Raw genomic sequence first — 15,836 nt, 5'->3', positions numbered from 1 at the left:
ATAGTCTCAAAGAGAGCAAATTAAAGAATTGACAAACGCAAAAATGGAAGAAAAGAGGTGAATGAAGTAACGCAAACACACTCGTCTACAGAGAAGACGTGTTTCCCAAAAGCCACTATTTCCTGGTACATGGATTCAAAGCAGCAACACTCAGTACTGTGGGTCCCTAAGCTCCCAGCTTTGGTGGATAAAAGAGAAAGAGACAAATTCATGAAGCAAAGAGAACGCAAAACAACTTGCTGAGCGTCCAATTCTCCAATCATTTTGCCAATTACACCACACCTTCAAGAACTCACAAGCAAATCCCAGCTCTCTACCTGGTAGAGGTCTGAGTGATACTGACAGTTACTTACAAAGAATCTATACAATCACAATTGCAAGTCATCACTACTAAAGCCTTGTGGAGATCTAAAAGCTGCCTTGGGAATCTTGTGTGATGTTTTTGGACAAATGACCAATGGTAACTAAAATATCTCTCAAATGATCCTCACATACATCATTACTCATCTGGCAAACAAGTGAGCACATTTAGCCTCTTGCTACTTCATTGGATCATTATTTGCTTTAAGTGCATTCAAATTTATTATATACTTACATCAAGATTAACTTTAAGCAAATAAAATCATGAGCTCCTAAGGTGGAGAATCTTTCTCTATCCAAAAAAAAAAAAAAAAAAAGTGGACTTAGAGAAAAAATATCAAGACTCACACTTAACGAACACTTCACTGAGGGCAATGTTTTGTTCGACTTTTGACAAGCTAGTCTTCCGCCGTATAAACGTGATTTCAGATACAGCACAGAAATGTGGGGGCCTAAGAGCCGGTCTTAACTTTCCCAACAGCCAGCTACGCCACTTCAGGCAGGGTTCTTTACATGAAGCCCATGGACTCCCCACTATGAAACAGGGTTTTGTAACCTCAAAGTCCTGCCCAATTTGAACATGCATGATTTTAATAAATGAATATAGTAGAAAATAAAGCATCTGTTTCTACTGGGTAGAAACGAAAGGCAAAGGGAAAGAAAAAGAGGAGAGAGGGAGCAGCTTTCATAGAATGTCACCTTGCAGACATCTGGAGAGCACAAATGAAGAGCGTTTGACTTCCGCCAGCGATCTGAACAGACAGGAAACAGCTTCTCCCCTAGTGCCTCCAGAAAGTAACGTGGTCCTGCCAACACCATGATTTCACCACAGCGAGAACTGTCCAGGACTGCTGACAGTCAGAACTGCAAGTTCATCCAATGATGTTGTTTAAGCCATGAAGTATGTGGTCATTCGCCATGGCAGCCTTAGAAAACTAATTCAGTTTTCTAATTAAACTATTTTTGCTGCCCAGAAGTGGGGTGCTGCTGAAACAAATACCTAAACATGTATAAGCAGCTTTGAATCGAGTAGCAGGCAGAGGAAGGAAAAATACTGAGAAGCAGGACAGAAAATGTTGTCCAGATTTCCTTAAACGGACTAGTAGAAAAACGGATGTTAAAGACTCTGCTAACAAGGGCTCAGAAGGCAGTGAGGAGCGTGGAAGAGAAAACGTCTATCACCTCAGACGGTGCCTAGATCATTGGGAACAGACAGACACTGACGACGCCGTGGTAAGGGCTCTGAGGGATGTCAGCGACAAGTTACTGGAAACTGGAGGAGAGCAGATTATTACGATAATGTGTCCTGCAGCGATGTGGAAAGCAGAACTTGTCAATGATGAGCCAGGATGCTGAGCTAAGGCCCTTTCCAAGCGGAGTGGAAGGTGCAGCCTGGTCTCTTCTTCTCCTTTCTCTTCCAGAATAGGACAGCATAGGGAGCAGTACTGAGCACTTCCTTTTGTCTTTGACATTTCCCCCTTTGGTAATGCGAATCCTATTCTGTGTCTATCTTCCTTCTAATAATCCTCCAAAAAATGAATTTTATTCCTAACTTCCTTCTCTTCACTCATACAGGGCTCAGAGCCTCAGAGCCCAACCCCTACCCAGGCATAAATGCCAGGTCACCAGCCTTTACCTCTTTTGCTACCTGGGAAAGGAGGTGGTCCACCCCACAGGCCAGGCTGGGAGAGGCCAAGGGTGCCCAGGCTCCTGGAAGGGGACCAGCAGCCAGGAAGAGAAACCAGGCCAACCTCCACCTCCCAGCCCTGTCTCCAAACTCCAGGGCCACACAGTCGTCTAATGCAACTGACAGATGCCAGTCAAGGGTGCAAGAGCACAGTGCATGAAAATGCAAGTACGGCATAGTTCAGCAATGCACCCGACATGACAGCAGGCTGATGCAACCTGCTGAGAGGTCTGCAGCAGGGGAAGGAGTAAGGGTCATGAAAAGAGGAATGATAAAAACAGTGACAATAAGAAATGCCATGTAATGTACTTTATGTGGGTAGCTAGCTAGGTGGAACTATGTATCTCTCTACTTTCCAAAGAGAAAAGTGGTCAGAGAAAGAAAAGTGGGCCCACAGCCCGCAGCCAGAACTGGAAGAGCATGACAGAGGGCCGGGTCTGACTCTAAGGCTGCAGTCACCATTAAGCACCACCTGCCATGGACAAGTGGACGGGGAGAGGATGCCTAGACCTAGAGCCCTCGGAGCCGGGGTTTGAAAAACACAGCACAACTTAATCATGACATTATTCTGGACAATTAGTATACATGGGATCATATAATATGTGACCTCCATGAATGGCTCCTTTTACTCAGCATTTGTTTTGAGGTTCATCCAGGCTGTAGTACATATCAGTACTTCATTCCTTTTCATGGCTCCATAATATTCCACTCTAAGTATATACAGGCACACCTCATTTTACTGTGCTTCACAGACATTGCATACTTTTTTTACAGGTTGAAGGTTCAAGACCTCAGTGGGCAGTAACTGCAGATGTGGTGGAAACAGCAAGAGAACTAGAATCAGAAGTGGAGCCTGAAGATGTGGCTGAGTTGCTGCATCTCATAATACAACTTCCACAGAGGAGGAGGCGGTTCTTATAGACGAGCCAAGAGAGTGGTTTCTTGAGATGGGATCTACTCCTGGTGACGAGGCTGTGAAGATTCTTGGAATGACAACGAAAGAATTAGAATGGCACATAAACTTAGTTGATAAAGCTGTGACAGATTTTGAAGTGATTGATTACAATTTTGAAAGAAGTTCTATCACTGCTATCAGCAGCATCACCTGCTACAGAGAAACTGTGAAAGGAAGAGCCAATCGATGTGTTAAATTTGTCTTATTTTAAGAAACGGCCACAGCCACCCCGGCCTTCAGCAACCACCACCCTGATCAGTCAGCAGCCACCAACACTGAGGCAAGACCAGCGGAAAGATTACAACTTGCTGAAGCTTAGATGATGGTTAGCATTTTTAGACAATAAAGTATTTAACTTAAGGTAAAGGTATGTACATTGTTTTTCCAGACATAATGCTACTGCACACTTAATAGGTTACAGTATAGTATAAACACAACTTCTCTATGCACTGGGAAACCAAAAACTTCATCTGATTCATTTTATTGAGATAAAAGTGGTCTGAAACCGAACACACAATTTCTCAGAGGTATGCCTGTATCACAACTGGTTTATCCACTCATCCACTGATAGACATTTGGGTGAGAGGGGGAAATAAGGAGTGATTACTTAATAGGTACAAGATGTTTTTATGGGGTGATGAAAAAGTTTTGAAACAGAAAGTGTTGCCAACACTAGATATCACTAAACTGTATACCCTCTAAAGCGGTTAATTTTACATTATGTGAATTTCACCTCAATTTTTGAAAATGTTAACAGTGATGAAAATGTTCTAAACTTAAATTGTGGTGATTCTTTAAAAACTCCGTGAATATACTAAAAACCACTGAAATGTAATTTTTAAATGGGTGAATTTTACGGTATGTGAATTTTATCTTGTTAAAAAAAGAAAAGTCAATGACCCAACTATGCAAACTGCCACTCTGAGGCTAGGACGCTATAACTCCAGTAAGTGATTTTCTTTAAGTGGCCTGAAAGTCTTTTAATACAATAGAAATAACAAAGTATCTATATGGTAAGCAGGTCTGTTACAAGTGACAGGAATGGCTGATTGTGTGGTTCTTTTATTTATTTATTTTTTAAGATTTTATTTATTTATGTGACAGAGAGACAGCCAGCGAGAGAGGGAACACAGCAGGGGTGGGAGAGGAAGAAGCAGGCTCCCAGCGGAGGAGCCTGAGGTGGGACTCGATCCCGGAACGCCAGGATCATGCTCTGAGCCGAAGGCAGACGCTTAATGACTGCGCTACCCAGGCACCCCGTGTGGTTCTTTTAAAAGCAGAATCCCACTGGAGGAGATAATGCTAAGTGAAGTAAGTCAAGCAGAGAAAGACAATTATCATATGGTTTTTCTCATCTATGGAACATAAGAACTAGGAAGATCGGTAGGAGAAGAAAGGGATAAAGAAAGGGGGGGGTGATCAGAAGGGGGAATGAAGCATGAGAGACTATGGACTCTGAGAAACAAACTGAGGGCTTCAGAGGGGAGGGGGTGGGGGAATGGGATAGACTGGTGATGGGTATTAAGGAGGGCACGTATTGCATGGTGCACTGGGTGTTATGCGCAACTAATGAGTCATGGAACTTTACATCAAAAACCAGGGATGTACCGTATGGTGACTAACATAATAAAAAAACATTAGAATAAAAAAAAAATAAAAAGTCGTAGCAATGAAAAAAAAATGTACTGTATGGTGACTAACATAATATAATAAAAAATATTATAATAAAAATTTTTTAAAAATTAAAAAATTAAAAATAAAAAGCAGAATCCCAAAGAGAGACAAACGTAAAGGCGCATGGTGTGGCTGCACTGCACAAATCCTTCGGGCAAAGTCCAACAAGGAAGTCCACGTCCTCGAAAGGGGCTGATGTAATCACTCCTCCCCCACCTCCCCCAGCCCAGGAGAGGTGCAGTCCCTTAGGACAAACTGCATTGCAAAATCTTTCAAAACAGAGCTATCATCAACAAAAGTGGTGACACTCTGGCCAAAGTGCTACTTCACCTTTTCCTTCCCTAACATGAGTCTACATAAAACACACCCTCATTTGTCTTAGACTCCTATACTGTAAACTCTCCCATACCACACTGCAGCTTACATTTTTTTAAAATCTTAATTTAGTAACCCAACTCACAGATTGTGACACCCCACTTGAATATCTGGTTACCCCTTCACACAATAGTAAAAGGCTCACTGATCCTCAGAAGAAAAAGTCCAGCCATGACTGAAAGCGGGTGCTTCCAGCTAGAAAGGAAGCCAGAAATTGGGAGCCAATCCTTGCCAGAGTTCTAGAGAATGCCTCTTACAATCACTGCCTAAAATGCTGAAGAAAAATTCAGAGGCCTCCCAAAGGTGGCCAGTCCCTGGACTGGCTACACCAGACGACTGGGGCAACTTTAGACAAGGCCCAGGAATTCTGATTGGGCAGGCCAGCGTGGGCCTAGGGTCCCTTTTTCTCGCGCTCCCCAGTTGTCCCTGATGTGCAGCTGGATACCACTGACCTCATCCAACTCACCACCTGGTGACAGATGTCCATCAACATCCCCCTGACTGACCATGAGACACAGCCTCTACTGGAAAGTTCTGTGGTCAAGTTTTACAACCACTTAAAATCCTTGAGCTGTAGCTATTCAACAGAACCCTCCACAAAGATAGAAATGCAGAGACCACGAGCTACGCACAGGAGCTGAGCACCTGGGATGCGGCTAGCATGTTACATAAATGAGCCAAAGACGGCCACTATGTATTGGCCCCACATTGTCTTATTTCTTCACTGCAGGCCGTAAGACCCATTAGCTCCAAAGGCCCATCAGCACCACACTCAAACTTTTACATACCCGGTTGTTTCAAAAATAGACAAACAAGCAAATTTTTAGCCTTTTAGAGTTTGCCTGCTTTGCATACTCTGTAAACCTCACCAACAGCAGTTACCCACTGATAAGACAGGGCCCGGAAGTTTTAAGGCCCTGAGCTGCAGCTGCTGCCCCTGGAGCTCTCTGACCCAGGGACTCATCTAGACAGAGGAGGCCCCTCTCCTTCCCCCTCACTCCCCTCTTGTTCTGGACTGTGGCCCCGTGTCCTGCTACAAGAGACTGGTCCCACATGCAAACCTGTCCAAGTGTCACCCAACAAAGCTCATGTGTGCCACTGCCACCTCATATTCCTAACTTGTTCCTTGATCAGCCCCCAAGTCCCTCAAACTCCCTACACAGTACAAATGAGGAACTGAATTTTTAATATTAGTCCAATTAGTTTAAATAGCTACATATGACAAGTGACTAACGTATCAGACAGCACAGCTTCAGCTCATTTAATCCTTCACATACAGCATTTAATAATCAACTACACACATGTGCCAGGTACTATCCAAGGCCCTGAGAGGATAGCAATAAATAAAGTTCTGTGCCCTCTGCATATTCTAGTAAATAAGCAGATACCAGACAGTGACAAATACAANAAGGAAAGGGGGGGGGGGGGGGGGGGGGGGGGGGGGCGCTGGCCACACACAGGGGTCAAAGCAGATGACCTCTGAACAGAGACTTCAGTGAAGGTGGGAAAAAATCAAATACCTGGGGCAGAGCAATGCAAGCAGAGGTAACACAGTAGGACTCAACAAGAACTTGGCATGAGTGAAGAATACATACTTTAAGGGGTTTGTTTAACTTTAAGCCCCCATTCCCAAACCTTGGCCACAGAGACAGAATGGCCATGGCAGGTAGGCGGGCTGACGCACAGTGAGCGAGAGGAATCTGGTGGAATAGGTCCAGCCCACAGCCAGAGGCAGATCTCACAGGCCCTGATGCCCAGGGAAGTGCCAGCCTGTGTACAGGGTGGATGTCCATGAAGGCTACAGCATAAAGCAGTTCCCTAATTCTTTTACTTGGGGGACAATGGATGCTCGGGTCATGCAACATGTTCTAAGAAGACACTTTCCCTTTGCTTGCACTGACTGGGCCCAGATGTGTGCCCTCGGGAGGAGCAAACCCTTGACCTCCTGGATGCCTGTGATCACACCACCCTTCATGGGCAAAGCATCCCCAGTCCCGCAGGAGTCCCTCAGCTGGTGTGGCTTGCAGAACTTTCCCAGTTGTCTCAGAGTTTGTCAAAATTCTCCATAAAATGTGGTGCCCAGAGCTCAGAGCAAAGCTTTAGTCTAAACCATAACTGTCACTCCACAAAATGGCTTTAATTGCCATAACTGAAAAACAAGGAGATTTCACATAAAAATCTGGGTTTCCAGGTTCTCTTGAAAAAGCAGAGATCTAGGAAACCTAAGGCTTCAGGGCCGGTGCACAGGGCTTTCCTCTTCAGAGAGACACACAAAGCTCCTCTTCTCCTGGCCCCACACCTGCTACAGACCTTACCACATCAGGATTTTATAAGAACTAAACCAAGTGACGGATGTATGTGCAGTGCTAAGACCAGAGTCCGAAACAAGAAAAGTGCTCCATATGGGGCGCCTGGGTGGCACAGTGGTTAAGCGTCTGCCTTCGGCTCAGGGCGTGATCCCGGCGTTATGGGATCGAGCCCCACATCGGGCTCCTCTGTTGTGAGCCTGCTTCTTCCTCTCCCACTCTCCCTGTTCCCTCTCTCGCTGGCTGTCTCTATCTCTGTCAAATAAAAAAATAAAATCTTTAAAAAAAAAAAAAAAGTGCTCCATAAATGACAGGTAGCAGGAGTGCTGCTCTCCTGGAGGCATCTGAGTCTGTGATTGTCTGGCAGTAGGACTTCTCTACCCAAGCTCTGGGCACATTTATTTTGGCCCAAGGTTCATTCCTAGAAACTCACATTCACCTATAATTCTGCCTTTCTTCTGTTTGCCCCCTGCCTCTGCACACCTGCCTCACGTTAACTTAAATAAAGGGCACTCCATTTATCCCTACCCATTTTCACTGACAAACTGCTGCACATTCCCATGATATTCTCTTTCCCAATCTGTGCTGACACACCCAGGAAGGCTGGCAATTTCCCTTCCAGATGCACTTTGGGAAATCAATTTGTTTGCTCCAATCTCTTGGAAGAGCCCAAAGTGATGCTCACTTCCTTGAGGACATCGGCACCCTGAAATTTCCTGCATTTCTAAGGCCAAGAGAGGGATCATGGTGATGCAACAGGAGTTGGCAATAACTGTCAGCTCAGCCACGTTTTGCAAAATCCTCTGTAACTTCACCAGGCAAACCTAAAAGGTATTCTCCAGCCCCTTCTGCATACAGGACATCAGGGCCTTAAGCCATAGACTGAAGACTCCATGAGATCAAAAACAACCTGTGGTTTTGTGGAAAACCCATTAGCCACAAATCCATGGCCCAGAGCCGCAGGTGTCAAGGTGACCCCTAGAACCTGAGAAAGTCAAACAGCAGCAAGCCCAGTCTTTTAACTGACTGCACCTTGAATTTGTTGGTTTCTTACATTCCTTTAAACTGGAGTTCCCTGGCTGTAGATGTCTTCATTCATTTTAGCATTGAAAAAAAATTAGAAACAAGTTAAAAGAGCCATTTGAAACATACACCCAAGGGGAGAGATGAGAAGAAAACACTGATTCCTGACTCCTCATGACCACAGCTTTATGATGGCCCCATCTGTCTCTCCACCCTACCTTCCTTACTCTTCAGTCTTATAAAGGGAAAAGGAAAATGAATGTAGTAGAGATTCTTAATTAGCTTAAAACCCATCAGAAGTTTATTGAAAAAGCAGCTGTTAAATTTTCAATGTATTCACTCTTCAATCCTTAACAGTTACACAGAGACATTAAACAGCTATTCTCTCTTCCAAGACTGAACTATGTTCCAAAAGAGAAGGGACAGTATCAGTGTTACAATCCTTCTGATAGAGTTTGTAAAGCATCTGGAGAAACTTATGCCAAATAATAATAATTATAAGTTTGCACCGGAATGTTAAAATGCATAGCTCGGCTATATTCCACACTGAATAAAAGGACTTAAGGACCACATTCCCCATTATAGCTTAAATACAGAAATTCAAGAGGTTTGGCATAAAACCTTATTTCCAAAGCATAATTTTAAAAATATGTTTCTCAATCACTGTCCAGCTGCCAATGCTATCCTTATACATTTATTTCTGCTTCTCTTTTGACTCCATTACTCTATATAAACCACTTCACTCACATAGACCTCAGTGACCTCAGCAGTCAGAGCTAACATCACATTTCATGGCAAGAGTCAGGAGACTAGCTAAGGTAACACTAGGTGTCCCCTCCCCTAAAATCTACCGTCCTACTTCTGTTCTCTTGATTGAATAACATATCATTCAAGGTTTTCTTTGTCCTGCCTAGCTCATCTATAGTTTATTCTATAGTTGTCAGATTTCTATTTCCTTCAGATTCCTTTATTTCACCCACTATACACAATGCTTTCCTATCTTAAGTTTTCACATCAGAAAACTAAGAAAAACAACTATAGGGCTATAGTAATAAATGCAGAAAGAGTGAAAACTCATTTTGAAAAAAGAGACCATTACAGATATATAGAAATGGGATCAAATACATAAGAAGAGAAAGAGAGAAACACAGGAAAATAAGAACAATGCTCATGGACAGGAACATTGTCAAGAAAATGCCTGAAATACACAGTTTGGGGTGCCTGGGTGGCTCAGTCGTTAAGCGTCTGCCTTCGGCTCAGGGCGTGATCCCAGAGTCCTGGGATGGAGCCCCTCAGCGGGCTGCCTGCTCCGCTGGGAGCCTGCTTCTTCCTCTCCCACTCCCCCTGCTTGTGTTCCCTCTCTCGCTGGCTGTCATTCTCTGTCAAATAAATAAAATCTTTAAAAATAATAAATAAATAAATACACATATACACACACAGTTTTGTAAAAGGCACAGTGGAAAAGAACAGCAGCAGATGATGATTCTACAACATCCAATTCATCCTTCCATTAAGTCAGAAATCCCACAGAGAAACTGAAAAACAATTTAATTAAATCTGCCCCCTCTGCCTTGCGGTCAAGAGTGTCAGAGAAGCCCATCGGAGAGTTGGGCCCAACCAACAAGTGCCCTCAGGTGCTGTATGCCCTGGTTTTCAACACACCGCACTTCAAGGCAAACTGAGAGCCAGCTGCTCTTTCATTTCCCATGTAGAAGTGTACGAGCAAGACTTGTTTTCATGGTTTCTTTAATAAAGCACTGCCAGTCCTTGCATGCTCATTCTAAAAAGCTCCTCAGTCATTAGCAGACCATGACTTCACAATATCCACAATCAGTAAAGTGACCAACTTGTCCTGATTTGCCCAGGGTTAGCACTGAAAGTCCTGTGTCCTTGGAAACCTCTGAGTTTATTCAGTATTACTGGCCTTTCCACCGGCCCCAGGAGTCAAATATTACCAAATTCTCTTCTCTGCAAATTGTCTTTCTAAAGCCAAAACATTTCTCTCTGCTATAGCCCTCCTTCAAGTGTGGTCCTCTTATTATCATCAGTGAATATTCAGTCTGTTCCCACAAAAACTAGCCCTCATTATGTACAACACCCCCAGGCACACCGATAAATATTTTCAATATATCTATAAACTTATAAGAATAAGTCAATCAGTTCCACAACTTTGAGGTTGGTCTGCATGGGGCCTCTTGGTTCTCCCTAAAAATTCACAGTTAGGAGACTCAGGAGACAAAATTAAAGAGCGAAGTATTATATTTTTAAATGTATGTTTAAGGATCCTGCTTCAGTTTTTAGCTAACAAAACATAGTATGCTTAAATTCTGGAAGGTTGGGAGAAGTGAAGGCCAAAAATCTGAGATTTTTTTTATTAGGTAGGCATTAGCAGGTTTCCTAAGTTTCTTCGTCCCTATCAGGAAAAATCTGCAAGCCTAAATTCTCACAAAAGTTGCTTACCGATGTCACTTCTGTTCTCTACTTTTTCCTGAAAACCACAGTGAAAACGGTCACACAGCGAGCGGTGGGAAGGTGCAGAAAAACAGGTGCGGAGGCCAGCTCTTCGCTGCAACACGAGGCGCGACCCGAGCACGCTTTCGGACTTCCTTTCAGGACAGTGAGAGTGAGGGGCTGGGAAGACCTAGGACCGTGGCAAGGTGGCTCTCCCCCGGAGGATCGGGTAAGTCAGCTGGAAGAATGGGGGGAGGGGGCGAAGGAGGGGGAAAGGCGAAGAAGCAACCGCTCTGTAAGCTGGGGAAGGAGTGAGGAGCAGAGAGGGGCAGATACGGAGCGAGGCGGTCTCGGGACCCCAAGAGCTAGGGAACAATGCTGAAATTGGGCGCAGAGTGCACCCAAACCTCAAGAACCTGGCAGGTACATCGGAGCCTGTTTCCTCCCCTATGAAATGAGTTTTGCCCAGGGAATTAAACGGGATGGCGCCTGCGGCGCGCTTGGCAACGCATTTACCCAACGGCTGTTATTGCGGTCCTAGTGGTCAGGGAGGGTCGACCGGCCATTCGCCGCCCACGGCCAGGGGCCCGGCCTACCTGCCGTCCTTGGCCTCGGGGGCCTGGCCATCGTCCGTAACGACCTGCGGCCGCAGCGGCCGGCGCTGCCGCAGCCCATCCGCCTCGCTCATGGCGTCAGTGCCACAGCCCCTCAGCCCGTCAATAACCCGGAGACAGCGGCGCAAGCTCTGCACCGGCCCGCCCCTGCCCGCCCAGATCTGGGCCCCGCCCCGCCCTCGGCCCCGCCCCGGCCGCGCGCGGAAGTGACGTCCCTGGCGCGCCCTTTCTGGCAGCTGGCATGGCGGCCTCTAGAGCTTCTCTCGGCGGCCCCCTCGAACTCTCGGCGAGTTCGAGTGGGCAGAGGCCCGGGGGTCCCCTGGCCGGGCGCCGGGCTCGAAAGCGGGACCCGAGGCAGTGCGGACACTTCCGCGCGTGGTCTAACCACGGGCTCCTCCAACCCAGCCCCTGCGCTTCCTGCGTTCCTTTTATTGCTGTCGTGGGACCGCAGTAATCGTTAGGCGCATAACGGTGCACATCCGCGGGGCTGGGCTGAAGTGCTGGCCTTTTGTGTGGGTAGAGGATGGCACTGCTTGTTAAATGACAAAGACCCCGGTTCGTATAGGCGGGGTAAAACTAAATAAATAACGAGTTCGTATTGGAGGCTTACGAGGGCAGTAATGCCCACCTGAAAATCATGACCTTTTACGAACAGATCCCGTTAAGGGGAAAATTTACTGCTCTTTGGATTAAGGCCATTGAGTATTAAGTCTTTTTGCTACAACAGAACGTTTGATAAGGTTTGTGAAAGGGTTACCCTTAGACGTAAAAGCGGGGTATATAGAAATCATTAATCACAACAGATAAGGTTTAAGAAAGCACGAAGTAATCATCAAGTCAGTCATTTAACAGTATTTTAAGTAGATATATTTCTAGATGCTGGGAGGTGGTGGTGAGCAAACCACAGACAAGCTCTCTCACTGAAATTAAACTAGTGAGAGATGACTTTAATCAGGTCATCATAAAGAGAAATGTGAAATGCAAAAATTGCATTAAAGGGGAGTAACATGATCTTGTGAGAACATTTGATGGGTTAAGGACCGGATTTTGAGAAGAAACAGGATTTCCAGGCAGAGGAAACCAAGTCCCATTTCTGTGCATCATCTCTAGAAAAGGCACGTTCAAAATGAAGTATAAGAATTTCCGTATTGCACTTAAAGGCTTCCCTGATCAAACATGCCATTGCCTTTCTTACTGTTAGGTGGCACTAGAATCCCATACGACTTACAAGAGATGAACCAGCATGAGAGAAGTGATGAGTTCTCACATAAATCCGGTTCTGCAGGGATTATCATGCCTGGCAGGGATATAATTAAGGCCTTGGTAATATGTTACTTCATTTCCTAGTCAATCAACCAGTATAGCTGTTAGATCCAGGATACTTTAAACAGCACTGCATGATCTGGCCCCTTCCTTCCTGTCTGGATCATCCCTCCTGCTATGTTGCAGACACTCAGCATTGCTTGCTGTTTCTAATTCTATGCCTCCCTGCCTTTGTCCATATTATTCCTTCTTGTGAAAATGCTTTCCTTCGCCACTTCGCCAAAACAACTTTTGTTATTTAGGACTCACTTCAAGTATCATTGCTGAAAATTCTTCCCCTAATTTCTTAAGCAGAACATCTTTGTGTCTAAGCCACTTTGAACATGCCCCAAGTATAGGACTTAGCTCATTGCATTGGAATTATTTGTATTCCATGCCCAGCATTAAAGCCCACCAACCAAAAACAGCCAGGAACATACCTGTCAAAAGTAAGTAATAGTAATAAGAAGTTAAGTTTATTGAACTTGTTGCAGCAAAGAAATTCACCAGAGGACCTGTGAGGCTCCTCAAAAATGGGGGAGTTATGGAAAGTCCTTGAGGGGTTAGGGCTGGTGTTTGTAACAGATGGTCTTGGCAGGGATGGGCCAGAATTTGTAAACTAGGAGACTCGTTGGAGGAGTCAGTGGTCTTACCTGGAACACATGAGTCCAAGTGGAGCTATTGGGAGATCAGCTTGTCTTAGAGCAAATGGTCTAAATGAGCTAAATTAAAGGGTTTGAGTTTAGATTGTTTGTGTTGGGTGGCACAGTTTAGTACCATTTTTCATGGTGAGATCCACATTGCTGGTTGTGGTTTGTTTCAGTTCTCTCCCAGGCTCTAGCCTAGCTGCCACCCAGTTATCAGCAGGGAGATGGGACCAATGTAATTGGTTAGACCAGGTTTCTCAACCTCAGCACCACTGATATTTTGGGCCAGATCATTCTTTGTTGGGGATGGCAGAGGAAGCTCTCCTGTGCATTGCAGGGTGTTTAGCTGCATCCCTGGCCTCCATCCACTAGATGCCAATAGCATCCCACCTAGTCATGATAATCAGTAATGTCTCTGGACATTGCCAAGTGTCCTCTAGGAGACATAATAGCCCCTGATTGCAGACGATTGGGTTAGACCATCCAGAAACTACCCCCATGCACCCTGAGAGTGGGATGAGGCCCACATGCATTGAAACTCTGGCCCACGTGGAAGGCATTTATCTCAACAAATCAGGGTTCTGCCAGCAGGGAAGGAGAGGCAGTGATGCTGAGCAAGCAGCCAGTAGTGCACCTCACAGCTTAAACTAGAAATATTCCCTATTTCCAGTCCAGTGCTTTTTCCCAATCCCATACTGTTTCCATATCTTTTGTAGCTATCTCCTGAAAGCCCTTCAGGAGCTTAACCAAGTGCCGTGACAAACAAAGGTGAAATAGGTAAGCCAACGTGCAGACATGTTATAATCTCAGAGGGGAGATAAGCATAATAACCAACCTAAAAAAGTGCCACGGAGGAACCACACAGTGCATTGGGGCCACAAGGAACAAGCCCCATCAGGTAGCAGTGCCCTTAGAAGATTTCATGGAGGAAGTAACGTGTGAACCAGGCCTTGGATAAGTAGGATTGTAATGGGCAGATTGAGGGGATGGAAGAGGACAAGAAACAGGCTTAAGAGGGAAGCGTGGGGTGTCCATGGATTGGTCAACAAGGGGGTGGCAATCAGTGTAGACTTCAAGGTTATGAGTAATCAAGGAAGAAGAACCATCTAAAAGATGCTCTAAAGTGGTGAAGAAGAGCAACAAGACAGCCCTTCTCCCTGCCCTGAAGCCAGGAGAGCAGGAGTGACCCACTCCAAACGGGACTTCAAGCTAAGTTGTGTTGTGATGGGAAGCTTTGGTGTCAGCTCAGGTGGGACAGTGGAGAGTGTAAAGTTAGAGAATGTAGAATAGCTTGTTCAGAGTAGAAAAAATATCAGAGATCATCCAGTTGCCACAACATTCACAAAAGCCCACTTAAGATGAGGGAGGGATTTGTTGGAAGGATATGGGGATATCTCATGAAATTCCAAAACAGAAAGTGAAGCCTAGTTTCACAGGGACTGGCATCAGGACCTGGAAAAACAGGAGCAGTATTTCCCTACACCTCCCTGGTACCTCACTGTGTTTTCTCTCTTCATCCCTGCGTGATTCTGTGGCAAGCCTTGTTATGGGACTTTTCGTCTTCGTCTTTGTCTTTGCTGCCCTCTATTAGAGCTGGATACAGTGACACAGGCTAGAATCTGCCCTTGAGTTAAAAGCAGAAATCTAGGGCTTCTCTTGGCCTCTAGGAAAAGTTCCTTTTTCCGATAAAAGGGAGAGCTAGGGTCCTGCCTTTCTTATCCTGCTCTGACCCCAGAGTTTTCCTTAGAATGGCAGTACCATCTTGTGACTGTGGAAAATCACCCTGAGGTCTAAAAAACAACACGCCAACAGTTCCTTGGAGATTCAGGGCCCTTTCTGGTTCCATACAAATTTAAGGGCTATTTGTTCCAGTTCTTTGAAAAATGTCCTCAGTATTTTGATCGGGATAGCATTGAAAGTGTAGATTGCTCTGGAGCATGGACATTTTAACTATGTTAATTCTTCCGATCCATGAGCATGGAATATTTTTCCATCTTTTTGTGTCTTCCTCAATGTCTTTCAAGAGCAATTTATAGTTTCTAGAATATAGATCCTTTACGTCTCTGGTTCAGTTAATTCCAAGGTAACGTATGGTTTTTGGTGCTATTGTAAATGGGATGGATTCCCTAATTTCTCTTTCTTCAGTCTCATTATTCGTGTATACAAATGCAACTGATTTCTGAGCATTGATTTTGTATCCCGCCACATTACTGAATTGCTCTATAACTTCTAATAGTTTGGGAGTGGATTCTTTTGGGTTTTCCACATAGAGTATCATGTCATCTGCGAAGAGAGAGAGTTTGACTTCTTCTTTGCCGATTTGGATACCTTTTATCCCTTTTTGTTGTCTGATTGCTGTTGCCAGGACTTCTAGTACTATGTCGAATAATAGGGCGAGAGTGGGCATCCTTGTCGTGTTCCTGATCTTAAGGGAAAGGCTTC

General features: G+C 45.0%; 1 protein-coding gene across 2 annotated transcripts in view; it reads right to left on the bottom strand.

The window, feature by feature from the left end:
- APMAP (adipocyte plasma membrane associated protein) overlaps positions 1–11,587 on the bottom strand; it is a 37,420-nt gene extending 25,833 nt beyond the window's left edge. Inside the window, exons 1-2 of one of the 2 annotated variants that reach the window (XM_034662360.1) lie at positions 11,428–11,559; positions 10,841–11,069 (exon numbers count right to left, since the gene is read on the bottom strand). Coding sequence is in view for 1 of the 2 variants with exons in the window: in XM_034662359.1 (XP_034518250.1) it covers positions 11,428–11,519 (92 nt within the window). In the remaining variant the exon portion in view is untranslated. Of the gene's footprint in view, positions 1–10,840; positions 11,070–11,427 lie in introns of both variants that reach the window. The other variant, XM_034662359.1, reaches the window with a different exon arrangement.
- Positions 11,588–15,836: the final 4,249 nt, after the last annotated feature.

This window comes from Ailuropoda melanoleuca, chromosome 6, assembly GCF_002007445.2.
Source record: "Ailuropoda melanoleuca isolate Jingjing chromosome 6, ASM200744v2, whole genome shotgun sequence".
In the NCBI taxonomy this organism is placed as follows: domain Eukaryota; kingdom Metazoa; phylum Chordata; class Mammalia; order Carnivora; family Ursidae; genus Ailuropoda; species Ailuropoda melanoleuca.
The sequence above is the reverse complement of the archived record's forward strand: the minus strand, read 5'-3'. Positions and strand labels throughout refer to the sequence as shown.